Here is a 27,975-nt window from a genome sequence, read left to right on the forward strand (position 1 = left end):
ATACTAAAAAGAAATAGAAAGGAAAGGTTTCTTCAGAAGCTAGCTAAGCTAAGAATAGAAAAGAATGAATAACAAAGATCTGTGTCTCAGACAGAGCAAGAGCCAGCTCTGCCATGAGTGGTCAGGAAATCCCAACATCCACAGGAGACCAATTACAGGTCTGCCTGTTGCATTCCACAGCAGCAGATAACCATTGTTTACTTTTGGTTGCTGAAACTGCAGCTTCTCACAAGGAAAAATCCTAAGAAAGGATTTTTCATGAAAGATGTCTGCGACAAGGCAGCTGTTCCTTTAGCTGGATTTGAATCAAATGCTCTTCTCTCTCATGTGTTTCACCAGCAATGGCCTGTCCTGAAGGCCAGGTGTACCAACAATGTGGGACGCCGTGCAACCAGACGTGCCAGTCTCTGTCCTACCCGGAGGAGGACTGTGAGCAGCTGTGCCTGGAGGGGTGCTACTGTCCCCCTGGGCACTACCTGGATGAGCATGAGCAGTGTGTGCCCAAATCCCAGTGCTCCTGTTACTATGATGGGGAGATCTTCCAGCCAGAGGATGTCTTCTCGAACCATTACTCCATGTGGTAAGCGCACTATTCCTAACCCTTCCCTACACACCATCGCTTCACTTCTTGGAGGGCTTGAGTTGTTGCGTCAGTTCTGGTGCATCCACTGAAACTAGTTAAAGAAAAGGCAAGAGTTTGCCTCCAAGAAGCCAAACGGTGAGTTTTGCTAGTGTATCGCGCTCTGATTAATTTCAAATACCACCTTACTCAGTATTAAGCCCTGTCCTATGAACAGTTCCTGCGAGTTTGAAATGGAGCTTAATTACTGACAGTAGCTACTTTGTGGGCTTTTAAAATGTCACTTTAATGTACTGTGCTATAATTCTTAACTGTTAAAACCTAATTACCTCTTGTCAAAGATACAAGTATTAAAAAGCATTTCTAATTGTTAAATTGAGTAGCAGTACACTTGGAGTGGGAATGCAATCTCTGGACAGGCCCAGTTTTGGGAACAGTGTCTTCTTTTCCTCTCTACCACAAAAATCCCAAGTTTCAGGAACTAGATGGTCCCTTACCTCTTTTCCTCAGCAAAGCTGCCTATTGTCTTGCTTAGCTTTATCCCTGTGCAGCTGCACTGGCTCCAGCAGGTCAGGGCCAGCAGGCAGCTGGGTTTCCATGCCACTATATGGCATCAACTCCCTTAAGGAAATTTTGCCTTTAATGTTGGTAGACACAGTGGATGGAGAGCAACAGCTCAGCCCCGCTGAGGTGTAGTTTTGTATTCTGACAAGTTCCCTGTTGACTAAAAGTCAGTGTGAGTGAAAGCTGAATGCTGTTTCATTAAATATAACCTCTGTTTGTTTTTCTTAGCTATTGTGAGAATGGATTTATGCACTGCAGTACAAACAGAGCTCCTGGTGCCTTCCTGGCTGATGTTTTTGCTGATGAGAGGCCATCTCCCAGAAGTTAGTATGCCTTAAAATCTCAATATTTTATTTTGATTTTTTTTTTCTATTCAGTCTCTTGGTAGTTTTGATTGGAGAAGAAATTTCAGAGGTTGCAACAACTGTGATATTGTGAGATTTTTTCCAATTTTTTTTTTTTACGGGATAGAAACAAAAGGGATGTATGGGAGGGTGCAGGGCTCACTGAATCTCACCTCTCAAAATTATAAATAGCCACTGCAGTCTCTCTTGAGCTGAAAAGGTTAAAGGATCACCTATGCCAGTGATCTGAGGTCCCCAGTTGCTATTTGAGGATCACAAGACATCAGTAACTCATCAGTTTTATACCTTCTGTTTCTCACTAGTGGGATGCAAACGCTTTCCTGGTGTTAATGAGACTTTTAGTGGCCTGAAGGTTACACTGCTGCCAGGTTTCCAGTGTGCCTTCCAGCCAGCAGGAATCTCCATGAAACCTCCTGGAGACTGACAGCTACCATGTTTCCCATCAGTGGACAGGTTTATATAACATTTGGCTGTGAAAGGTGCATGGAAACACTTCTAGCATCTAACTGGGGTTTGTAGTATTGGAGAAAGGCCAGCAGTGCTCTGGGATCTTTTGGGGTTTTCCACTAATACATGGATGGAGCTTATGGGATTTTCATGGCATAGGGGGTTTGAGACTGGATGCATCTCAGAGGGGAAAGGGCTAGTGGGGCTTTGGGGAGGCCTGAGAATATCCAGGAGTTGGACTTCGTGATCCTTGTGGGTGCCTTCCAGCTCAGGATAACCTATGATCCCTATGGGAACACCAGTAGAGCTAACCACAGTGACTTCCATGGCACTCTGACAAATGCACCTGTACATAGGGTCTGGAGGAAATTTCTGGTTGATATTTGCCAGTGCATTGGAGACAAAGGGTAATTGTTTGTGTTTGCACCTTCTCAGGATAAATCAACTTCTAGAGGAAAACACTGTAAATGCCTCTGTAGGTACAGGGCAGTGACCTGCTTAATGTTGCTTGCTAGGACACCAGTGACAGTGTCACTGGTTGGGTCACTTGTTCTTCAGGTGAAGCCTTCCAGGTGAATATCTCACCAAACTCTTCCCTTAATGCTCCTAAGACATAATTTTCCTGATAATAGGATGTCAAGAATTACAAAACCTCAGAGAGGCATATTGTTAGTACCACTTGAAATAGTACCCTGGAGTTTCTTGGGACATTCTGATCTTCTGTCAGATCCTGAAGTCTCAAACAGTTTTTATCAAAGCTCAGGGCACTGCTTTTACAGTCACCAATGTAGCTATATTCAGTGTGAGAAATGGGTCTAAATGCAATAATATAAGATGCTGTTGCTTCTCAGAATATCAATTTTCTGCTAACTTTGTACAGTGCTTAGGGGTGTTTGCATAGCCCCAGTGCAGTCTGGAATTGCACTTATATGTTTAGTGCAGCTTTTTTGCTTCAGTATTAAATAGCTGCTTTCATGACAGCCTAACTGAGGTCACTCCAGGGGAAGTAGGGGCTGTTTCCTTTGCCATGTCATGTGTAGTGATGTTACTTCAGGCTATATTCTAAATTAATTTTCTAATTAATGAAATTAATTTTCAAATCAAAGATCCACCTTTTAGAAAAATACTGTGCCAACAATGAGTACTTGAGTTCTAATTGCACTTTTTGTGAACTCATTTTTTTAAAAGTAAAAAGGAGCTTGACATGCAGATTCCCCATGGAAAAAATTATCTGTCCTGCCAACAACCCAAGAGCAGAAGGAGTGGAATGTACCAAGACCTGCCAAAACTATGACCTGGAGTGCATCAGCCATGGCTGCATATCTGGATGCCTCTGTCCAAAAGGGATGGTAAGCATCTTTCAATACAGCAGCAAGAAGCAGGTCCTGTTTGTTTCTTGCCTTCATTCTCTGCTACCATCTCTGTCTTCTTGCAGCTTGGAAATAAGTGGTTGTGAAGTACTGACTGTCAAGTTGCAGCTGGCTTAAAGAACATGTACAAGCATTGAAGATGAACTTTAGCTTGCAAAAATAATTATTAATCAAAATTCCAAAGCCTGCCTTGAAGACCAGTTTATGTCTTCCTTCAGCTCTGCTCCTAAACTCCTTCTCAGTCTTGTTGAACTTTGTCAGCCAGAGAGACAGGAGAGAGACACCCATATTCAGGTTGATCATAGGAATGGAGGATCTCTCCTCCAAAAAAAGGCTGAGAGAATTGGGATTGTTAAGCCTGGCAAAGAGAAAGTGTTGGGGGTGACCTCATTGTGGCCTTCTGATGCCTGAAGGGAGCCCACAGGAAAGATGGAGAGAGACTCTTGACAAGGTTGTAGAGTGACAGGACAAGGGGGAATTGCTTTACACTGACAGAAAGCAGATTTGGATTGGGTGTGAGGTAAAAAGTCTTTATTTGTGAGGGTGGTGAGGCCCTGGCACAGGTTGCCCAGAGAGGCTGTGGCTGCCCCATCCGTGGAAGTGCCTAAGGCCAGGCTGGATGAGGCTCTGAGCAACCTGGGCTAGTGGAAGGTGTCCCTGCCTCTGGCAGGAGGTTGGAGCAAGATGATCTTTAAGGTTCCTTCCAACCCAACCCATTCTTGGGTTTCTCTGATACAGCCATCCTTCCTGCTGATATTGGTTCCTCCTTGTCAAGTCTCCATCCCTTCAGCTGCCCTCCTGTGGGTTGTACCAAATTGAACAACCCTGTGAGAAGGAATGTGGGATATGAAATTTGCTAAGATGATGTCAGAGTGTGTCTCAGAGTTGCAGGTGTTGTACTAAGCACACCTTTTTTTTTCCACTGAAAAGAGGCGCTCTGGGGTCCAGGGTTATATCCCACGGCAGCCCTCAAATATAAGAATAAGTTTAATTAAATTCCAAATTCTTTCAATTATCTTTCTAGAAAAACAGCTCTTCCCAAATTATGCAATCATTTTTAGCAATAATATAAACATATATTTTGAACGTTGCTACTGTATTTTGCTGATAAACACCCATTTATATAAATAGATTCTACTCTAGAATAAAATGCCAGCTCTAGGAAAAAAGCTAAGGCTTGTGAAATGTCTTGGAGGTGAAAAAGAACAGAATCTGAAGTCACCCATAAATTTTCGCCATGATTTTAAAAACAAGTTTTGCTTCTTTTCACATTTCAGTCTGTAAATGCCTATCCTTTAAGTGAAAAATATTCCTAAATAGTAGTGAGATAAGAAAACTTAGAAAAGCTTCTCTACTTTAAAGTTCCCAGAGCTGCAGGATGAACAGGCTTTTCTTTGCATCTGACATTCAGCTGATTTGGTAAAGGAGCTTGAGATTTTTGGTTTCAGTTCTGGGACATGGTAATAGTACACTTTTGACATAACTGTGGAAAACAAATTATGATAATTACTCCACAGGAAAAAAACACCAACCCCCATAGTAACTAACTTTAATGTTTGGTACAGTATTTTGCATTTTTTTCAGTAAGTTAAAACAAATAATTTCTTCATAAAATTGTTGCCAAGAGAGCAGTCTTTGGCCTTTTGGAATTGGAGACTCCAGCTGACTTTGCAGTGATGTGAAACACACCTGAGTTCAACAAGGTGGTTTGTCAGGTTTTGAATTGAAGAATCAGGCTCAATATTTAAAAAAAAAAAGTAAAATAAATTCTCTGTCCACTAGATGACAGTATGGTTTAATCTTCACTAAACTCAGTCTGGAATTACTTGTTCTCGTTGGCTTCCCTTGTGGCAGAGAATAAAAATCATGAGCTGCATCCAAGCCACGATGGGAGAAGCCCATGTAGAAATGGTCTTGTAACCACTGCCATGCAAAGTCAGGATCAAGCCAAGTCCCCATTCAGGTCTGTCTTGTTTGCCCTGTCTTTGACTCCTGGCTTCACAGGAGCTGCCAGCTCATTCTCAAAGAGTAGTTTACTTCTCCTCACCCAATGGGATGAGGTTTGGGAGAGCCTTTTTTCTTATTTCTGTGCTCTGCAATCAGGCTTTGTGCTCCCCCACTAGAGAAGGATTTGGTTGGTGACCAGGATCTCCTTTCCATCCTGTCCTTTTCTAACACAGAGACTCTGGGAGCGCAGAGACAAAGCTCTTCAGAGTCAAATCAAAGTCTGTGTTTTCCAGGCTTGTACAACAGAGGTGAGCAATAAAGGGACTGGAAAAAGGAATTACTATTTTATTTGTCAGTTTGCTGTAATCCTGCCTAATTTACAAGCAACTCACAGAGGTGAGCTGCTGTTTGCGGGAAGGTCTGTGGGAAGTAACAGGCTACTTAACACGTGTTCCCATAAATATTTGCACATATTATCATGCTGGAAGAAATTGTGCCTTCTTACTGAAGATTTTTCTTTTCTTTTGTGATACAGTAGCATATGAAAGTTATCAATGCTCACAGGTAACTTACTAGCTTGAAGACAAAACCCAATTTCTTTTAACTTCTTCCAAACTTTCAACTTCAAACTTTCTTTCAATTTCTTTCAAATAAAGTTTTCTGGTTCATCTTGACTTAGAATTTTATATTGCTTTGATTTCTAGCAAATAAAAAATTTTCAATATGTCATAAAAATAATTCTTCTGTCTTTGATCATCTGGAAGGTGGGAAATTCTCCATACTTGTCACCCTCTTGCACAGCAGAAAAGAGAGATCATAACATAGGTGCAGAAGTGTGGGGGAAAATAGTCTTTCTCAGATTAGTTTACTGCACTTCAGTTTTTCCCATTGGAAAATATTAATAAATATACGAATTGAGTGTTAACCACCTTTCTGGGGAAAGAGAGGAACAGAACAATCACAGAGCACAAAATCCAGACATTCCAAAAGTAGAAAATTACTTTCTTTCTATTCCCAACAACTGACAAAAAACTACGGTTTAAAATTTAAATGAAATATTTTATTGCATTCTGACTGCTGAAATAAAACTATTTCTAAAATTTTGATACATTAGTATAAAAAGGGAAAAAACCCTACAAATCTTAAACATCTTAACCAGGAAAGTTTGGAAGGCTTTTTTTTTTTTTTTTCTTTCTAACTGTTAAACTGAAATTTACCTGACTATTTTGATTTCTCTGTTGTATATTTTTTAGTGTGGGCCTATCCTATGTTGCAATGTCTTCATGAGGAGATGGACATGCCAAATAAACATTAGAGACATGCAGCTAACCTAAGAAAGAGAAGTCAAGTGTAAACACATTTCGATCTTCTGACATGTTGTTAATTTCTCTTTGTTTGCACAGTAAGAGTGAGAGGCTGTTTTAGTTAAAAAAAAAAATTTATGGAAGAAATTCTTCCCTGTGAGGGTGCTGAGGTCCTGGCATAGGCTGCCCAGAGTAGCTGTGGCTGCTTCATCCCTGGAAGTGTCCAAGGCCAGGTAGAATGGGGCTCTGGGCAACCTGGGATAGTGGAAGGTGTCCCTGCTGATGAAACTGGGTGATCTTTAAGGTCCCTTGTTCCCCAAATCAATTTCTTATTCTAAAGCCTATTAACTATTGGGTTCTCATCTGACCCACTTTATTTAATCCCATGCTTCTTCATATATTTGGCTGGCTTTCCACTGAAATCCACGCATGTGTCAGGAGGAACAGAGCAATGTCTGAGCTTCCCTTGACAGAGGGATACTCATCAAATTATGTTGACCAAGAGAGTTCAAAGTTTAGGTTGAGTTGGATTTCAGGACTATGGGATCTCCTGACTTGGAAGGAACTCACAAGGATTGTCCAGCCCAACTTCTGGCCCTGCACAGACACCCCAACAATCCCACCCTGTGACTGAGAGCATTGTCCAAACACTCCTGGAGCTCTGGCAACCTTGGGGCCGTGACTATTCCCTGGGGAGCCTGTTCTGTGCCTCACCACCCTCTGGGGGAAGAAAATTTCCTAAACAGCCTAACCCTACCCTGACACGGTTCCAGCCATTCCCTTAGGTCCTGTCCCTCGTCCATCAGAGCAGAGATCAGGGCCTGCCCCTCCTCTTCCCACTGTGAGGAATCTGCAGAACTGCTGTGAGCTCTGACCTCAGTTTCCTCTTCTCCAGCTCAACAGACCAAGTGCCCTCAGCCACTCCTTATGTGTCTTCCCCTCCAGACCCTTCACCATCTTTACAGCCTCCTTTGGACACCCTCTCACAGCTTTAGATTCTTATATTGTCGTGCCCAAAATTGCCCCCAGGACTCAAAAGTGAGGCTGCACCATGCAGAGCGGAGCAGAACAATCACCTCCTATGAGTGTGGGTAAGGAGAATCTTAAAGGTTCTGAAACCTGTGATATTGTCCTTCCTTTTGCAAGATTTTTCAAGGTTTAGCAATTAATAACACAGAGCAAGGAAATTACAGACATTTCTGTTTGATCCCCAAGTAATGGGAGAGTTGTTAGTCAACCACTTGTAATCCCATGGATGCGGAGCATCATCCTAAGGACATTAAATGGTGCAAGCAGTTGTTGTTTTCATTACAAACCTCCGTCTTTTTGTATAGTTGCCTCCCCAGTGCTGCTGCCTCCTGTCATCTCAAGCACTCAGGACTGCTAAATCTCCTGTATTAACTGCGGTCTATTGATGGATTGAGAGACTTCCAGAGAAAATCCAGCTGCTTATGAATAGTACTCCTGTCCTTGTACTGTAGTACCACATGGTCCTTGTAGTGCACCATGGCAGCAGGCTGCCAGATATGCCCCAGATTTTGGATGGGGTGTTAATCGGCCCAATAGATTGTGTGTTACTGTTAACAAAATCATAATTAATTGAGTTTTGCAGAAAAAAATGAGCATTCTTCTGGTCAAAGTCCACTTGGGGTTTTTGTGTCCTGCTTGCTGAATCCCACCCACCTACTCTGTCAGTGTTCAAGACAAGGTGCTCTTCCCTCTGTTGGTGGCTTTATGGCTGCTGCGCTGGTTGTGATAAAAATGCTAATACCAGTCTCTACCAGTTTTTATGGAGCAAGGAGAAGAGATTCTGATTCTCTTTTTACTAACCAAATGTCTAATGCCTAGTTTTTAATCCAGAGGCAAGCCCTCAAGTGTATTGTGAACTGTGTTGCTGAACACTCTGCAAAAATTCAGAAATGTAGCCACGAATATGAGGTCATAGTCCTGCTTTTTTCCTAAATACCACCAGCAAGGAAGGAAAGAAGGTATTGAACTCTTCTTTCTGTTCTTCTCTGGACTTTCTCATCATCCTTTGTAAAGGTGAAGGCAGAGCTGTAGCTCCATTGTCTAGAAAAGCATTTATTTTTTTCCATCTTGCTTCTATTAAAGTGATTTTATTTGGCATAATGCAGCTCTCCATAAGCCACAGAGCACGTGGAGCTGCATATGAAGGAAGGGTCTCTGCGCTGTGCGATCTTTTTTTGTGAGTTGTTCCACGTGGCAGTTCTAGGTCTCCATGGGAAAAGGCAAAGCTGTTCTTCTTTATTAACCTGGCATTCAGACTACATTGATCTCATTGGCCCATATTTAATGGTAAAAAAGAAACTATTTTAATGATTTTGCAGAAAGAGTTTAAAGTGGGAAGGTGATATTTTGTGACTTTTGAATGCGAAGAAGGGGAAGGACTCTCCATTTAGGTATTCCATGAAACCAGAGCCAAACCTATCCTGGCTTTGCCAGAACTGCTATTGAGTGAAAAGTCAGCATAGCCACCTTTGGTTATGTTTGATTCTCGCAAACTAGGGGTCTTAAAAATGGAAAGTAATCACAAAAAAACCCCAAAAACCAGAAAATGAATGAAAAAATGGAATAGTCTAAAGGCGTTACTTGTTTTTCTTTGGCTGTAGTTTTTTTTTGTTTGTTTGGTTTTTTTTGCCTTTTTTTTGTTAAAGTGGCATAAATGATTTTTTGTTATATAAAGAGAAACTCGGATCAGAAGAGTGAAAATTAGAATTTGGATAGAAGATAATGTCCTATATCCTAGCAACAGGACCTGTTGCAGAGAGAGCAGAATAATGCCTCGAGTGGACTGATATTTATGCAGCCTTCCAGGAAATAAATAGGGATTTGAAAGAAAATGAGGAATTACTGCAATTTTCAGAGGAGAGTTGATAGAGGGTTGGCTTTGTCAAGGGGCTGTTGTCTGTAACAACAGAACCTGCATTTGCACATGGGTGGGTCAGGCACTGCGGCTTCTGGTCTCCTTGACGTTCCTATTTCCATTTTTAGTCCATCTGGGCCCTTTGTTTGCTTTTCTAGTAGGCCCTTTTCCAGTTTGTTGTGTGTGAGAAGCTATCACCTGCTCTCCATACTCATGTTAGCCTGGTTCACTGCATCCTGGACTTTCTCATTGTGCCATTTTTCTATAATGTCATCTCTTCTCCCAGTAGCTTGAGATGGTGGGAGCGAGTTGTGATTTATATATCTACAGCTCTATTTATGTTAATGGCTAAAAGTATTAGTAGTACTGTACCTTTCTCACTTTGGATAGCCTTCATCCTTTCTTTTATTCCGTTCAACCTTTCTTTTATTTTCCATCCACGCATTCTGTGCTTGTTCCTGGCTGCTTGCTTGCCCTGCACGTGGCCATGTCCCAGCAACCCCAGGTGGTGACAAACTGTGTGTTCTGCTTAGGTACGACATGAAAACAAGTGTGTTGCTCCTGAGAGGTGCCCGTGCTTCCACAATGGAAGAGAGTATTCCAAAGGAGAAACAGTGACTAAGGACTGCAACACCTGGTGAGCCACTGGAAGAATGTTTTTTCTCTTTAGGGGGTCTGCTGTGTTTCTGGTAACACCAAATATTGTTTACTTAACAGATTTCTTTTAGCGAAAGCTAGTTTTTGCAGCCTATTAATTGCACAGACAGCACATTCCCTTTGCATGTTGCATAAAGATCCAATAAAATTCCTTGCAATGTCTGGCAACCTCTGCCTCGTGCCCTACAAATAGTTGTGTGTCTGTTCAACTCTTCTGTAGGCACTAGATAGTGGATTTTGCAACACAAGATAACAGTTTAGGACCTATATGCTCTGGGGTGGGAGGAATGGAGCCTGGGCTTTTTCACTAAGCTTTGCAGTTGTGTTTCCCTTTTTGTTGGCTGTCTGAGGCCCGTCAAATCAGCCCTTTTCAGCCAGAAGTGGCATGATGCACCAGCTGTAATGTGATAGGAGCTCTTCAGGGAAATGATAAAGAGCTAGGAAGAGACAGGGTCAACCTCTTATATCTCAAAAGAGTGCTCTATCTATTGATATATTAAAAAAGATGAAAATAGATGGAAAACTGTTACTTTCTTAGAAGAAAAGAGTGAGTGCTCCATGTCTTTCACAATTTTCCTGCTTGGTTGCTAGAAAAGGATTTATATGTTCAAAGGGGAGTTCTGGCGGGAAGCCCTCAGCACAGCCTTTGGTAAAGTACAGTGGGCCACTTTTTCCTTCTCCTGCACAGCACACTGGCTGCACTGAGGTACTTTTTTTCCATGTGTGTGGTGGGGGGGAATGGTGGCTCTTTTCCTTCAGAGCTCCAAGAGTCCAGGGTGTAGGACATTCAGCTACCAGCACTGTGAAAATCCTGGGGGTTTTTTGAACTCAGACTTGAGAATCTGTTATGCATTCTACCGTAAATGTTCCTGCCCAGCTCTGTGGCAACCCCAGGAGCAATGTTTGTCATCCTCTGTATGACTGGCTGGAGCTGTGTCAGAGAATCAGCACCACTAGAGAGTCCAATGATTGATTTTTGTTTGGTACACTGCTCTTTGAATAACAGTGATTTCAAGATTTTTTAACTAGTGGGACCACTCCTAACTAGCACGAGTTAGTCTTGGATGAAGGTTTTGTATGGAAATATTAATCTCCCAGTGTTTTGTTTAATTTCTTTCCTTTGCAGCTACATATAACATTGTGAATCCATGTACTGTAATTAAATCTGGGGAAAAATAGGTTTGAAAGGGAAAAAGATGGAAGAGAATTTGATGTTTTTGTCTAGGTACATACTCTGTAATGTGCTTACATTGCATTTAGGTAAAAGTGACTCAGCTGAAAAACAGGCACCATGAAAATTTTATTGAAACAAGAAGAGTACAGTGTGAAACTTCCAAGTGTTAAAAAGTTTGCAAGATTCCTCACAATAATCATGATCAGCCTTTTTATTGTCAAGTAATCATACAATCTTTGACCTTAAGGTAATCATAATGATGTTGCTTCATTGTTGTAACTGCCCACAATTCTGGCAATATCATTGTAAATTATATTTCATCAAATACATAGAATTTCCTTCAATATTAGGGTCAAGGAAACGTTAGAAATCAGGCTTTTTCTCACTGATAAAAGCTCTTCCTCAAGTTTTAGGTGTTTTTCATGAATGGAAGTAAAATTGGAGATAAGGTCCCTTCAAAAATGTCACTAGGGCTTTTTTGCACTATGTGACTTTGAAAAGTTTCTTGATAGTTCTCAGCAAATATCAAGTCAAATGTAATATAGAAAGTCGTATAGGAAATTACTATTGCTTTGAGAATTAATAAGAATTGAGAGTCTGGATTTTGGAGGTTGAGATCTTCCTTTTCTTTTGTTTTTGCCTTTTGTACTGCTGTGGCAGGAGTTCTCATTCTCACTTGTTCTTAGCCAGATGTGAACACCTGCAAAGGCAATATATGAGCGAGAGGTGTCAGATTTGGCATTTACATCTGACTTGACATATGGGACACCCTAATTCATGAACACCGGAATGTCTCCAAGCCTAAGCCAGTGGCAAACCTTCTGTTATGCAATGTATTGGGAATTCATTTTGGAGCTCAATGAAAATTTTGAAGTCACACTTGTGCAGCAGTGCACTGCAGAAATTTGCTAATCTGAATTTAACCACCCCATGTCTCTTATAATCTGTCCATGCGCATATTTACAAAATTTTGCTCTTGTTAGCTGTTAGCAGAGGAGGGGGGGAAGAGGTTTCATGTTACTGAAGTTTCCTTCTTTGAAGAAAATGTCTTGCCCAATATTTATTATGATGCAAAATGTTAACAAGATTAAATAATATCTGTGCTCAGGTTAAGGCATTATTAGAGGACTCAGTTCAGTGCATAGTTTTTCCTTCAGGTAGCAATTTGATCTTGGGAAAGTACTTCATGTTTTTTATCCCTGAGTTTTTATGTCTGTAAAGTATGGATATAATTCCTCTTTCCCTGCCCTCACAGAGCTTGGTTAGAAAATTCCTGGGGCAGTGATGACGTCCATCTGCATTCATGGAGCATTTAGTGGATGAATGTTTTGCCATCCTCCAGCAATATATTGCTTATTAATTATTAAATATTTATTATTAGATATTGTGTGAAATGGTATTCTAACTCTCCACTGATTTTGAGTTTTACTTTATTTGCTCAGCCTTTTGCTAGTTAGCAAATCAATTTATTTCACTTATCAAAAGCCTGTGGATGTCAAGGGAGAGTTCCCCTTTCATATTTGCAGCTTCTGTAGCAAGGTTGTGCTCCCCCAGGATACTTCTGGAAAAGGGCAAGAGTGGTGGATGCTCTGTTTTGCAGCAAGGGCACTTGGAGCAGAGCAGCATATCCTAAATAAAATTCTAGTATAAAAGCATATTCCAGCAAATTCTAGTATAAAAGAATATTCCAGCAGACTCTGTCCTGACCTATTTTGTAACAGGGAAATTCAAACCACCCAGAGTCCTACACTGCAGTTTGTAAGAAGCAGAGAAACACATCCCTTATTCATTTAATCTTTGCACTCTTTGGATTTATGCACCCACTGCTAACATATGCTGATTTATGTTGATGAGAGAGCCTCTCATCTGGTGGTAGAGAGCTCCTGGAGGCAGAGACTGTGGCACTTTCACTTTGCCTAAAGCACTTTGCATTCTCTTGCTTGTAATTTACATTGACATAAGGACAACTGTCATTGCCCCCTTTTCTCTGTTACAGTGTGTGCCAGGGGAGGAAGTGGGAGTGCACCAAAAATCTGTGTGATGGCACCTGCACTGCTATTGGTACAGCTCATTACTTGACATTTGATGGATTGAAATATAAGTTTCCAGGAAACTGCCAGTATGTGCTAGCTCAGGTAAGAAGAGCATGTCAAATACTAAAGCTGCCTGATATATAAAAACAGTTTTACCCCAGGTGAGAAGCCCAGTGTTTGGATAAATCACAGTTAACTATTTCTAATTACTAAGCCAGATGTATAGTAGAGAAAAATAGAGCTTATTTATGTTTTCAGAGATGTCTTGAGAATTTTGAAAAGTGAATTTTGTTCTATAGAAATCAGGCTGTCATGTGTCCAGCTGGCCATCATGAACCTTATGAGAGCACTTTGGTACAGAGCAGAGCTGTCTGAATCTCATCTCCCAAATGGAATTCTGGCTATCCATAAATCAATGTTTTTTTCTTTTCCTTTTTATCCAGAAGTGGTAGCTTGCTGTCTGGCTGAGTGAGACAAGGAATGCTCAATGAACCTTCCCTAAATGCATCCAGAGCACAGGCTCTTCTCATTCCTTTCAGCATGATCCCTGTCTTGTTCCATGCACCACCTGCTTGGAGTCCCCTGACAATATCCATTTTCCTCACAGCAAGGAGGAGAGGGGGATAAATGCAGAGCACATTAAACCCAACTTTTTATTTGCAGAATCAGCCAGAATTTAGAGTTAACTAAGATAAAGACTCATCTACATGCAGATTATCATGTATTTAGAAATGTCTGTGCAAACAAGGATTTATCTGAAAATTTGTTCCAAAACTAGATGGATTCACTGCTGATTGATGACAACAATATTCTGCAGTTACAGTTGGATGTGTTTCTTGGGTGGGTTACTATTTTTCCCACAGAGTCCTTATGAGGCACATTCCTCCTTGCAGTTCTCCTTAGGGAGGAAGGTGTGATCAACCTGCCTCTGCCTAGGTCTTTGAAATATGCTCCCACCTTGATTCCAGCTGGATTATGTTTGAGGAGTGATTGCTTTGCCACCACTGAGAGCTCTGTGTAAAGGTCTTATGGGCTGCAATACCATAGGCTACTACAAAACTACTTAAAATGGAATTCAGATTGGTTTTCCTTAAATGACAGACACAGAGAGCTCCACACAGGGCCTTTTTCTGAAAAGGTGTGTATTGAAAAAAATGAACACAACCAAAAAATAAAATCTAAAAGGCCAGAGAGATGTGAATTATTATGTAAATGTCGTAGGAACTCTCCAAGGATCTCAGAAATTCTGGATTTAGAAGAAAATCAATACATTAGGCTATCTGTGTATTCAGATGTGCCCTGTGCCCATCATACATTTTTAAATATCACAGATACTGTAACATGGTGGATTCTCCCTGCCAAAAAAATACTCTCCAAATTATGCATATGTGTGTCACTGGCAGAGTGTGCCTCATTCTTTAAGAGATGGGACGCATGAATATCAGTGCTAAGAATAAACTAAATGAACATGGGAAGAGTTAGCATGACAATATATATCCTACTGACCACAGATTACAGAGTGTTGTTTGAGGCTTCTTTTTTCTCTGTGTTTTTCCCTGTGTGTGTTTTTCATTACTGACTCATTTATTTTCTTATCTGATAGGATTTCTGCAAGGGTGACTCTGGAACATTTCAGATATTCATTTCAAATGAAGGTTGTGGCTTCACTGGAGAAAAGTGCACCAAAAGGGTTATCATTGTGTATGAAGGAGGGGAAATAGAGCTGTTCAGTGGAAACGTATGTACACTTTCTTTTCTCTTTCCTTCCTGTTTTTTCGTTTGGGAAAATAATTTCAGATTGTTCAGTAAGCTGAAGCAGGAATGACCTCACACTCAGGGGTTCTTGATCATAAAACGATCAGGTTAGCAGGATTATATTTATCCATTTTGCTTCCAGAGGTATAATGCTTTTTTGGTATTTCTGCTGTTTGGTATTTCTGCTGTTTCTTGATGCCAATCAGTTTATCTCAGATAATCATAGAATGGTTTGGGTTGGAAGGGACCTGAAAGATTACTCAGTTCTACTCCCCTTCCATGGGCAGGGCACCTTCCACTATCCCAGGTTGCTCAGAGCCCCATCCAACCTGGCCTGGAACACTTCCAGGGATTGGGCAACCTATGCCAGGGCCTCCCCACCCTGACAGGGAAGGATCTATTCCTCATATCCAATCTAACCCTGCTCTCTATTAGTGTGAGGCCATTCCCCTTGTCCCACTCCAGACCCTTGTAAAGAGTCTCTCTCCAGCTCTTTTGTAGCCCTTTTAGCTATTGAAAGACTGCGATGAAGTCTCCCTGCAACCTTCTCTTCTTCAGGCTGAACAATTCTCATTTTTTCAGTCTTCTTTCATGACAGAGATGCTCCAGCCTTCTGATATCTTGATGGCCTCCTCTGGACTCATTCCAACAGCTCCACATCCCTCATGTATTGGGTGCTTCAGATCCTTTCTAAACATGGTTTGTCAAAGCCTGTTTCCAGCAACTTTAGTGCAAGGAAGGGCTAAGAGACGACTGACCTGTGGCTAGTAAAACATCAGAACTAATTTAGCAAGCTGAAAGACTGAACACACACATGAACAAAAAAAAGTCACTGCTCCAACAAGTTGATACTGGAATGTTAGCTGTCCTTTGTCCTGTTAAATTGCTGGATGGAATATCCACCTGGCTATATTCTTCTTTTTCCTCCTTTTTGCTACCAACAAACATGGAAGAATTGACCAAGAATCTCTTCCATCTCCCATGTCCCTTCCCAGCAGGAAATGAGCTTTCCAGAGGGCAGGGTTCAGCCCTTTGCCTCAAGCACTGTAACAATTTTCACTGCCTGTGAGCTTAGCCATTGCAGGGGTGCAGTGGATTATTGTTTCAGTCACTGCCTTCTCAGAAGTCCTGTGCTCTGAGCTGGTGTCTGGACCAGACATTTGCAAAAATGTTCCCAGTGAAACCACTCTACATTTGCCTGGTTTTGGGTTAACAGACAAAGCTGTACCAGGTTTGGAATTGCCTGCAAATTGCCACCATGCCTTGGCAGGAACACAAAAACATGACCTTTATTAAAGGTGTCTGTGCAGTGCACCATGACAGGATAGGATCCATAGAGGCTTTTGGGTGCTGCAGAAATGAACACAAGCCATATTGGTTGTCCAGTTTTTAATTTCTACTGCTAAAGAATCCCTGACTTGGCTGAGGGTAAATAGCAGTGCAGGGATCATTCCATCTAGCTGGACTTTGTCTGAAAGCTTCTTTAGATGACAGATTTTCAGAAAACCTCTGATTCCATTTGGATATGTAAGAAAGGGCCAGAAGATAACAGCAGGTGATTTAGGCATCCAGCAGCTCCAGCATGAGAGGATGTTCTTGAGAGAGCCTGTCCTTGTGAGACCTAGGTCTGTATTACAGCACTGTCCACATGACCCTGAGTGAATTTTCAGTTGTCTTTTTGGAGAGTTTAGGGCTCAGTGTAATAATATACAGAGCAAGTTTTCTTAGAAACAACAACAACTAAAAGAGACATTAAAGAAAACCAATGGATATGGAGACTCCTAGGCAAATTCTTATTCAGTAATGACTTTCTACACTCTTTTTCTGCAAGAATCCTTAGAAGCAAGCAGAAGAATCAGGTATTCTTTTAGCCATTTTAATGTTTCCAATTAACATTGTTTTAAGATTATATGTTTTGAGAGCAGCTTCTACTGCTGCTGGTAAATGAGGGTTTAATTGACATGCTACAGTTCTGGCTGACATTTAAAACAAAATGAAATAATTTTTTATTTTCTGAAACAAATCTGGAAGTTTGCAAGGTCAAAAGTTTATGACTTCATGGTTGGGCAAAAAGCCTCCATAAACATAAAAATTCTGTAATTTAAGTCAACCTCCCAGCTCAACTTTGTCCTCTTCGGTGGTTTGGAACCCTCTGAATTTGGAAAGACCAAGACTGTTGAAGAATTTTAAGTGGTCAAGTGTAGTAATGTGTTGAGCATAGGAGAAAATTAAAAAGTTAGCTCTTTTGGTACCTAAAATATCTTTTAATATCTTCCCTAAAGACAATGAAGACCTTCTTTAGGAAATCCATGGAAGATGTAAACTTTCTTTCCTGGGATAAATGTTTCTGATGATAGCTCAGAGATTAAAAGAATTTAATTACTGTGCTGAGCTTTTACTGAATTGAGCAAGAAAGAATAGTGGGATAAGGAAATATTTTGCCCTCAAAGTAAGAGAGTGGGTAAATGGTTTCTGGGCTTTTCTTTCTCCCTTACATTAATTGCTATTTCTACTGATTAAAAGAACTTCCAGAACTAAGCAGTTAATGCATTAATATGGTGCTTAAAGTAACAGCCATGCCAGACTTTTCTTTTCAAATGTGTTTAATATTCCTCTTAGAGTTCCCATTGAAAGGGAATTGTGGTGTGAAAGAGAGCATTTTAAATGAATCTCTTAAATTCTTAGTAGCTGGAGGCAGTGAATTTGCAGCCAAATGGAAAATGAAAGAGGCACACAGGGGAAAGGAAAGTGGTGGAAAAAAAGAATAGATACCAAAAGGAACCTCTCTGCATTTTTTCTGTAGGTGTAATTAGTTGAGAAGAAAATTCCTGACTCCAGAATAAGACTGGTCTTTCAGAGGCCACTGATATGTGTGGTTCTGCCAGTTCTTACTACAGCAGAAGGACAGAATTCTTAAGTTTTCTAAAAAGCCGAAATAAAAAAAGCCCAAACCAACAAGTAATTATTCAGTGAACCAGTGACCAATACTAAACTGGTGATTAATTGAGTATACCCTGTCTTTATCAGCCCTGCTTCATATATTGGCATTGTGTGTTATACCCTGGGACCACATTCAAAGACTTTGGAAATGGGATGAGATTGAAAGACTGTACTTGTATCCCAAATTTCTGGTTTTCTCTGGAGCATCTGGATAGTATATGGAAACTCTCTGGAGAACAGCATGAATGGAAGCACCTGTTAACATGTCCCACTGGGAAAATCACCCACCTTAAATAATAATTAGAGACACTGCTGATAGTACAATGTGTTTCTCTCCTTCAGGTAAACATCAGGGTACCTCCTAAGGGTGAAAATTATAATTTAGATGTCATCAAGTCTGGCCGTTATTACATCATTTTACTGGGTAAAAGCATCAGTGTGACCTGGGACCTGGCCATGGGAGTCTCCATTATCTTAAAAGGCAATTTCAAAGTAAGTGGTTTTTGCTCCACCTCTTATTCTCACTAAAGAATGCACTTAACCTGTCCCTGGGGAATGGCTTTTTTTTTTTTTTTTAATGTAGATTTTCATGGTATGTTAGGCACTTGTTCAAAAATTGAGGGGTTGTTTGGTAGTACTGTAGAATTGCCTTATTTTCCTGGTTGTTCAGCTATAAGGGTCAAATCCTGGATCATTGGAAATGAGTTACGACAGATAGGATGAGTGTTGTGGGACCTCAGAATAACAAGGAGTGATTTCTTCTGCATTCAAGAAGAGCAGCATAAGAGCCAGATTTACTGGTGATGGTGATAGGACAGCAATCTCCAAAAATGAAATGGGGTTGTAGGGACACACTCCAAACAGAGCCACTGGGCACTGCTGATTAGAGCAGTCCTTCTTTCTGGGAGTCCCTGGCGACAGTGTGGTCCTGTTTTTAGCAAAGCAGAGTGGGAATGGGAGCTACACATTCTCTGAGAGAGACTGTGTCTGTCTGAGTGGCCTTGGCAAGGCTATGGGTAATTCAATTTTTGAACCTCATGGCATTAAAGCACCAGGCTAAAAAGACTTCTTAACAAAACCCTAAGCTGGTCTACAGTTGTAAGATTAATGCTTTCTATGTTTCTTTCCCTGCAAGGATCGAGTGTGTGGTCTGTGTGGAAATTTTGATGGAATTCAAAACAATGATTTGACCAGCAGCAGTGAACATCTTGAAGTAGATCCAGTTGACTTTGGGAATTCTTGGAAAGTTAATTCCCACTGTGCTGATGTTGCAAAGGTAATTGTGAATGAACTGTGAAAACTAATTAGTGTGGGTTACACTATCAGTGAAGAGTGGACAAAGAGCTTTGGAAGGATTAAAATAAGTAGAAATTAACTCCTTCCTCCATGTTTTTGCCAAAAAATATTACTTTTTTAAATCTGGTAAAAGGCCAATTAACTTATGTAAGGCTTCTGGGCTGCCTGGCTTCAGTGGAATGTTAAAATAGCCAGTTTGTTTAGCTGAGACTGTTCCTAGAGTTATCCAGCCCAGATGTTTGAAATCCAGCTATCACTGGAAATCTCATTTTAGAGTTTAATCTTAAAAAAAATCGCTGTAATTTTCGGTCAGGGTGGGTTCAAATAAAAGTTTTGTTTCTCCCTATTCAAATTTCTATATCCCAAATCTTAGTTTGTCCATTACAAACAGTGGAATGCACAGGTTAATTTCTTTAACTTCTTTCTATATGATTCTCTCTCTCTCTTTTTTTTTTTTTTTTTAATTAATTCTGCTTTTATTTTCAGGTTGGAAAGGCTTGATCAAAAAAAAGCAGGATAAAGGAGGGGATGGGAGAGCTTATTGCTATCCATCATTGCATGTGAATCTTGGGGAGGGTAGCTGCTTTCTGAAAGTGTTATCTATGTCCCAGTGCTGTAAATTTCTTGGGGTTCTAAGTATATTACACATAAGAGTCTACTTCCTATTTTCCAAATACAGAGTTTTGAAAGAATGAAATTGAATAAGAAATTTGTAAGTAGCTGACAAATAAAGCCTAAAGTATTTCTAAATGAAATGTGCGAGAAAATACCTTGAAAACCACTTGTTTTGACATTTGTAAAGCAAAGCATTTCATTCAGCTAATGCTTTTCTTTTGAAAATTTGTCCAAGTGATCAGGGCAGGGGGTGGAAAAAGCCTTTTCTAGATATTTTCTTACAAGATTTGAATTACCAGACAAACACACTGAAGCATTTGTTTGTGATCACGTGAAATCTTCTGGGTTAGATGCTAATTATGTGCAAGCATGACATAGCCACAATATTACCTTTCTGAAGGTAACTTTTTTCATTGACTGAAATGCAAAAAAAAGTTGCAGTACTGTGGAGTGAGGCCACAGGGTCAGACTGAAAAGGAGCAGCTTCTCATTTCAGTGTCATAGGCACAGGACAGGACCTGCAGGGTGTTGGTGTCTTAAATTCTGTGTCAGTACTAGTGCTCCTTGTTCTTAGATAAATTAAATGGGAGGAGGGAAGGTTACTGAGCTATTTTTATTCAGCAGCTGCCTTGGGTATTGTCTGCTGAAATCTGATAATATTTTTAAGCCTCGTGGACCTGCTGAGGAGTTGTGGATGATCATTTGTCAGATTGGCGTTTGGTACAGTGGGTCTTCCTGTCATCTAAATCTGAGTTAAAATTTCAGGGTACAAGTAAGAGCTGGAGAAAATCAAGGAGGTGATCTGCGCTGCTGCGGCAGGATCTGTGTGTGTTGTGCAATAGGTTGAAACTTTACTCAGAGAAACAATTTCCTTTGGTAGTGGGTCTCTTACTTCAATTTGAAGAGTCCCAAGGTCCTGAAGACAAGGCTAAAACAATCTCTGCTTGTCTTTTACAATATTAAGCCCAGCTTGGAACAGACCTTGATATCTCCACTGTGTGGTGGAAACATAGTGAAGCAGATGATGGTAGAATCATCATGCAACATTTTGTCTGGAAGTGTCTTTGAAGAATGCACGAAATTGGTGAGTATTGGGTCATGTGTTTCACATTCTTCAATTCTGCATGATCTGTGCTGGCATTGATTACAGATGAGGGAAAAAGTGTGGTTGTGCTGACAGCACATAGGACTTGGTGAAGGCTGGCTGGTGTTCTCATCTCTCACCTTGTCCTGTAGTGGAGGCTTTAAGGGAAAATGCACCTTTATGGGAAAACACACCTATTAAGCTATGAAGTAACATCTTCCCAAGGGAAATTTTACTGTATGGTCCAGGGACTGCACATGAGGTGAAGCCTAGGAGTTGAGATTTGAGGGAAGGGGGAGTTGAGCCAATGCAATGCCTTTCAGGCTGTGTTATACCCAAGCTGCTGCATGAGAGGGATGGGGACAAGGCTTAAAAATATTAAGTGATTGCAAACTGCAGTCCTTGCTGACATCAGCAGAAAGATTTGCACTGATTTATGTGGCACCTTGACCCTTGGCAAGTGGAGCAGCCAAACCATCTGAAGGTTAATATGTATAGGGAGGAGATGAAGGACTTGGAGTGTCCTTTGCCCTTCTCTCCTGTAGGTGAATCCAGAGCCCTACATTGACATTTGCCTGTATGACACCTGTGCTTGTGAGTCTGTTGGGGACTGCGCATGTTTCTGTGACACTGTTGCGGCCTACGCGCATGCCTGCGCACAGAAAGGGGTGGCTGTTCACTGGAGGTCACCAACTCTGTGCCGTAAGTACAGAAAACATGAGGCAGAGCTGGGTGCAAACGTGCAAGGTTTTGGCTCAGACTGGTCAGATTTAGCTCTGTTCCCACTGACATGCAGAGAATTTCACGTTAATGGGGCTGGGCTAGCAGCTCTCTCTGACACTCCCATTCCCTGTTCTATTTCTGTACCTGGCAAACCTGTTCCATCAGTCAGGGGATATAGTAGCCTGTGGTACAAAATCTAGATGAAGAAATAGTTTCAGTAATATATATGTACATGTGCATCAATTAAAGTTTGCAGTTTGTTTTGCACTTGCTGTTATCAAACCTAAGAATTTCTGGTCTAAAGCATGTAGTTCATTGGGTGAAAAAAGATGTAAGTGTGAAAAGGTGGTCTGCCCTGACTGTAGTCAAACAATAATAAAACAATAATCTTTATTTAAAAGTGGAAATCTTTATTTTTTTAGATATATGTGGTCCACTTTGTACAATGTTTGGTGCCATAGTTCTGAGAGGCATGGTGGATATACACTCTGGTTTGACTTTTCTTTTTTTTTTTTTTTTGCCTCTGATTCTGTCCCTGCATAGCACAAAGCTGTGAGGACTTGAATAAACAGGAATTAGATTATCAGTGTGAATGGAGATATAACAGCTGTGGACCTGCTTGTCCTGTCACATGCCAACACCCCCAGGCTTTAGAGTGTCCTCTGCAATGTGTGGAAGGATGCCACGTGCACTGTCCTGCAGGTAAGTGCATATTTTGATTTATTTAAACAGCTTTTCTTCTTCTTAACAGGTTCAGTGATGTGTTTTCACCACAATTCCTTACGGCCTGAGGAGGGAGGTGATTGGGCAAAATCTCAGTTTGGGTTTGTGAAATGGGCATGAAGTGGTGCCCAGAAGAGGAGTGTGAACCCCTGCCAGCAAGGATGAGAGAGGATGGGATCAGCTTGATGAGACTGGAGGATTAGGGGCTGTGTGGGAACAGATTGTTGACTTTGTGGTTAAAGTAGAGCATGAATTTGTGCTGGAAATTGATAAAATCCTCTGCTCGAGAGCACCTACAGTAGTGAAACCCATTGCCTTTACCTGCTTATTACCTCCAAGATGCTCCTGAGAGTGCCCAGCTGTCATCCTCCCATGAGCATGAGCTTCCAGATTAACTATTCCAACAGCTACCTTGTGGAAAAGGGAAAGGAAAAAGTACGGGAAACATGGGACAGGGAGAAGAAAATGAAGAAGGGAAGCAATAAAGTATTTTAAGATCCCGAGTAGCTATTCTGGGCCCTGCTATTTCTGATCAGAACAAGGTAGAGGATAGGAGGAGGAATAAATAGTATACATGTATAATGGAAAATGCCATTTTCCCCTGATGTTACTGATACCCTGACATCTTCCATTTTTTGTTCTGAAGATATATTTACCTTCTGTGTGGCTGCTGAAAGTATACACTGGGTTAGGTGGTTTCAATATCTAAATAAAACCATTATGAGGGAAGGAGATAGTTCTCTATGTCAAATTGGCAGTGGCCACAACACCAAGCAGAGTATTCAGGAGGTTTGAGCCCACCTCAGAAGCACTGTTTTGTTTTTAACCCCATGATTAGTTTTACAGTTCATGACAACTGGCATCTTTACATTGCTCTGCTGTTTTGAAACAGGGAAAATCCTTGATGAGCTGTCCCTGGATTGTGTCAGTCCAGAAGACTGTCCCGTGTGTGCAGTTGGAGGTGACAGTATCCCACATGGAAGGAGAGTGGTTTTGAACAGAGATGATCCACAGCACTGTCAGTCTTGGTATGATGGGCTTGTGCAGGGAACCAGCATCCCTCTTGTGTAGGATGAAGGGTCAGGGATGAAGTACATCCTCATGAATAAGTAAATGGATGTAACTTTAAATATATCACTCAAAAAGAAGCTTGAAAACCATCTTTTATGTCAATACCCCTTCACAGAGAACCCAGGGCTGAAGTTTTTCAATGACAGCAGTAGGGATTATAGGATGTCAATCTAATTGAAGCAAGTAAAATCTAGAAATTCCTTTCTAAAAAAAGGCCTTTTCCCTGTGTTGGTGGCCCTGCTGGCTTCAGATGCTCAACTTCTTTATGTGCAATGTGTGATTCAACATCAATAAAGCTGTTAGACTCCTTCCATCTGCCAGTGCTAGAAAATTCCTATGTGAGGTGCAAGGTCTGAATGTGCACTCAGTCTAGAACTTGCTGAGATTATTAGCAGTTGGAATTGTGTCCCATTACTGGAAAACCAATTTCCATGAGATATTAAGGTGATACCCATGGTCTGATCCTGCATACAGGTGTTTCCAAATAGGATGAAATGAATGGCAGAGAATGTGCACTGCTGTGCACTGTGCAGGATGAGGGCCTTCAGCTGCAATGCAGCAGAGACTGTTTGCATTTTGTTGAATGCCCTGTGGCATATTATGAAAATTTGTCATTCTCTGGATGTCTGGACCATGGATGGATATTTTCACTAGTGATTTATAATGCTGTGAATAAAAGAGAGTTTTCCAACTTGTAAACTGATCAGATTTAATGGAAACAGAGTTGTAAAACTGCAGCAGCTATTATCACAAACCAGCAATGTACCTCCAAGTGCTCCGAACCTCACAGAAGCTCAGAATAGGTAAAAGCTTACAATTCCTAGTCTCTACCCAGGGCTGGTGTGCAACTGAGCTATAAACACAGGGCATGAGACTGTTAGGCTCATCAATTAAATACATACTTTTAGACAGTATATATGATGAGCCCTGAAGAGCAAAAGGTCAAAAAAGAGTCTTCTTAAATGAGTCTCTGTTCTCTAATTTTTGTAATTCTTAATAATAATTTATCTTAAATGTTGATACACTGGCTGCTGCTCACAAAAGATTTCAGGACATTAGGAAAACTTATCTCACTAGAGAAACATCCATTTGCATAGCTGTCACCTAATTTAGATGCCTACACCATCTGTACAAACAACAAAAAATATTGCACAAAAATGAATTTCATAGCAAACATCCAAAAGAAATTGGAAACTAGAAGAATCTTGTTCATACGAGGATTAGAATAATCTTCTGTTGCTGTATGTTAATGCCAAAAGTAGCTGTGCATTCTGCAATTAGGAAGACACTAAAATGAGCTCAAAAAGAACAAAACACTTCTGTTAAGAGAACTTAAATGAAGGTGCCACATGTAAAATTAAGTATTTTCCTGGAAAATGGCACCTTCTTCCGGAATTGACACATGTAGTTTGTACACCCTGGGTTTTCTCTGGCAGTGCAAGCAAGTGGTTTTTGGTGGTTACTTGTTTGTAACTCTTTTTCCTACTCTGTTCCTTGGACTGTCCAGTAAGATAAGGAGAATATATGGACTAGTTCTGTTCCACCTGCCTGAGTGCCGGAATGTTCTTTTCTCTGAGAAGCGAAGGTGGTCAGAGGGCTGGAACACCTTCTGGGAGGAAAGGCAGAGAGAGAGATGGGATTGTTCAGGATGGAGAAGAGAAGGGTCTGGGAACATCTTAATGTGACCTTTAAGTGCTTCAGCCTATGAGGAAGATGGGTACAAAATTTTTAGCAGGGCCATTTGGGGCAGAACAATGGGTGATGGTTTTAAGCTGAAGGATGTTCAATTTATATGAGACATAAGGAAGAAGTTACCAAAGGGATTGGTAAAACACTGGCACAGGTTGCCCAGAGAGGTGGTGGATGTCCCATCTCTGGAAATATTTAAGGTCAGGCTGGACATGGCTCTAAGCAACATGATCTAGTTGAAGATGTCTCTGCTCATTGCAGGAGAGTTGGACAGGATACACTTTAAAGATTTCTTCCTGCCTAAACCCCTCTGTGATTCTAGGAAGTAAAGAGAAATATGCAGCCAGGAATTAGACGGGCAGAAGTGTTAAAGCCTTGCTAAAGATGGATGAATTTTAAATGAGTTCATAAAAGGTGGAGGGTGAGAGGTGAAAAAGCTCATGGTGGTGCAGAAGGATGAATAGTGGAAAAGATGAATAAGGGGGGGAAAGAAAATTGGGAGCTGAGGTGGAAAGGGGAAAATGTACTACTGGAGGTGAGTAGAAATGGTGAGGGAAGACATAGGACTAAAAAGCGATAACATCTATGGTTGAAATAAAGCATTTAATGTGAGAAACTGGACTGAAGAAGAAATCATGGTAAACAATTGGAAGGTAAAAGAGATAAAAGAAGGAGTAGAGGATGAACATATGCCAAAGCTGTATCCAAACTAAAATGAAGTCAGGAAAAAAACCACCAGGAAAGTAAAGCACTTTAGAGGTAGAAAAAAGATTTTTAATTTCAGTAAGGTTAAAATCTGTGTAAACCTGGCCCCTGCACAGAGTTCGCTGAGTCATATCAAAGATAAAACATCTCTCCTACTCTAGGATTTTACTTGGCATTCGCTGCCTGCAGTTTTCATCAGGTTTTGGTTCCTTGTGAAGCAGACCTGATCAGCCAGTTCAGTCCAACCAGTAGGTTTCTGTACTGCTGATACTCAGTGGTTCCTAAACAGTTTCCAGACCCAGAATTTTACCCTTTCTGCCAAAGACTGTTCTAAGGAGTTTATTCAGACAAACACACCATAGTTGGTCATGTTTCCGGGATCTAAACAAACATCCATGAACGCAGGGGATTTAGGTGTACAATATCATATGGAAAGTAGTGGGGAATTGGGGTGAGGGGAAAAATTATTTACATCATGTTTTGGTTTCATTGTGGTTTTGAGATGTTTGGTTTTGCATTGGTGTTCTTTTATAATGTGTGGATGACTTGTGTGGATGACTTGTTGTTATAAGCATTGCTTTTTACAGTTAAATTTGATGTTTTTCTGATTTGATGATTTTTGTAGTCTGTGTGAAGGGAAGAACTTAACCTGTGTGGACTGTGAGCCCATGGAGGACATCCTAACTCTGACAACACCTATTCCAGAGGAGGACATTGAGCTACCAGCCAGTGCATACTCATGCAGCAAGATGATGGACTTGGCCTTCCTGATCGATGGCTCCAATAAACTCTCAGAGGATGACTTTGAACAGCTGAAGACTTTCATAATTGGTGTGATGAAAAAACTCCACATCTCTCAGAAAAAAATCCGAGTGTCAATTCTGGTGTATAGGGCTGGTCCCACCATCTATCTTAATCTTAAAGATATCAAAACAAATTCCCAGATGAGAAGAATTGTCCAGAACATAAAATACACAGGTGATAAAGAAGCATCTGCATATGAAGTCTTTAAATACACTGCATTGCATGTGTTTGGAAAAGCAGAGAGGACCAATGCTGCCAAAATTGCAGTGATATTTATAGCAAGCAGGTCTCAAAAAAAAATCCGCGACATGCTTGGGTTTTTGAAGAATAGAGACATCACAGTAATACCCGTGGGGATTGGGCCACATATCAATGTGGAGCAAGTCAAATTCATGGCAAAAATGTTTCCAGGTAGCAGAGCCTTCCTAGTGAGCAATGTGTTGGAGCTAATGGATCATAGAGATTTCCTCATTGATCACCTGTGCGATCTGGGACCTCAGGAAAGTCTTGTGTTACCAGCTACATCTGCTCCAACCACGTCCAGTGTCCTATTCCCCCCTTTGGGACTCACAGCCTTACCACCTCTTTCAGAAAAGTCCCATCCCAACAGGCTGGATATTGCTTTTATTGTGGAAGGATCTGACAATGTTGGGGAGGAAAACTTCAATAAGGTCAAGAAATTCATTGAGAAGGTTGTCACAGGGATGAACGTGGGACAGGAAAATATTCACGTTACAGTCATTCAGTATTCAGAGACTGTCAGTCTGGAGTATTCCTTTAGGGAAATACAGTCAAAGGAAAATATTATTGAGAAAGTGAGGAGTATAGCCTACCAGGGAGGGAGGGCTACCAACACTGGCAACGCCCTTGATTATATTTCCAAACATACATTTACATCAGTGAATGGAGGCAGGCAAGATGTTCCTCACTTGGTATATATGGTGTCATCCAGTCCTTCCACTGATGTTATTACACGACCTCCCAGGAGCATAAATGTTATTCCCATAGGCATAACCCCCAGTGCTAATATCCAAGAGCTCAGAAAGATCAGTCAGCCTAATGACCCAATTATCTTGAATAGTTATAACAGTCTTATTGAAGAGGCACCTGAATTAGTACTGCAGTCGTGCTGCACTCATGGGATGAGATTGTGGACTGAAATCACAGGTAAGATTGGATGAATTTTCTGTGTGATTTCTTCTTTCTTCTGTTGGGTCTCTTGTGTTTACCCTGTGCATCACTGAA

At 41.0% G+C, this 27,975-nt stretch overlaps 1 protein-coding gene across 1 annotated transcript in view; it reads left to right on the forward strand.

The window, feature by feature from the left end:
* The window catches only part of VWF (von Willebrand factor), a 117,128-nt gene that overhangs the window by 37,860 nt on the left and 51,293 nt on the right, over positions 1 to 27,975 (forward strand). Inside the window, exons 16-28 of the mRNA XM_036404921.2 lie at positions 340 to 580; positions 1,373 to 1,467; positions 3,145 to 3,305; positions 9,995 to 10,098; positions 13,289 to 13,427; positions 14,929 to 15,063; positions 18,363 to 18,512; positions 19,156 to 19,296; positions 20,896 to 21,015; positions 21,561 to 21,717; positions 22,282 to 22,440; positions 23,354 to 23,489; positions 26,552 to 27,897. Of these exons, the coding sequence (XP_036260814.1) occupies positions 340 to 580; positions 1,373 to 1,467; positions 3,145 to 3,305; positions 9,995 to 10,098; positions 13,289 to 13,427; positions 14,929 to 15,063; positions 18,363 to 18,512; positions 19,156 to 19,296; positions 20,896 to 21,015; positions 21,561 to 21,717; positions 22,282 to 22,440; positions 23,354 to 23,489; positions 26,552 to 27,897 (3,084 nt within the window). The remainder of the gene's footprint in view (positions 1 to 339; positions 581 to 1,372; positions 1,468 to 3,144; positions 3,306 to 9,994; positions 10,099 to 13,288; positions 13,428 to 14,928; positions 15,064 to 18,362; positions 18,513 to 19,155; positions 19,297 to 20,895; positions 21,016 to 21,560; positions 21,718 to 22,281; positions 22,441 to 23,353; positions 23,490 to 26,551; positions 27,898 to 27,975) is intronic.

The sequence above is a fragment of the Molothrus ater genome, chromosome 5 (genome assembly GCF_012460135.2).
Source record: "Molothrus ater isolate BHLD 08-10-18 breed brown headed cowbird chromosome 5, BPBGC_Mater_1.1, whole genome shotgun sequence".
NCBI classification, from domain to species: domain Eukaryota; kingdom Metazoa; phylum Chordata; class Aves; order Passeriformes; family Icteridae; genus Molothrus; species Molothrus ater.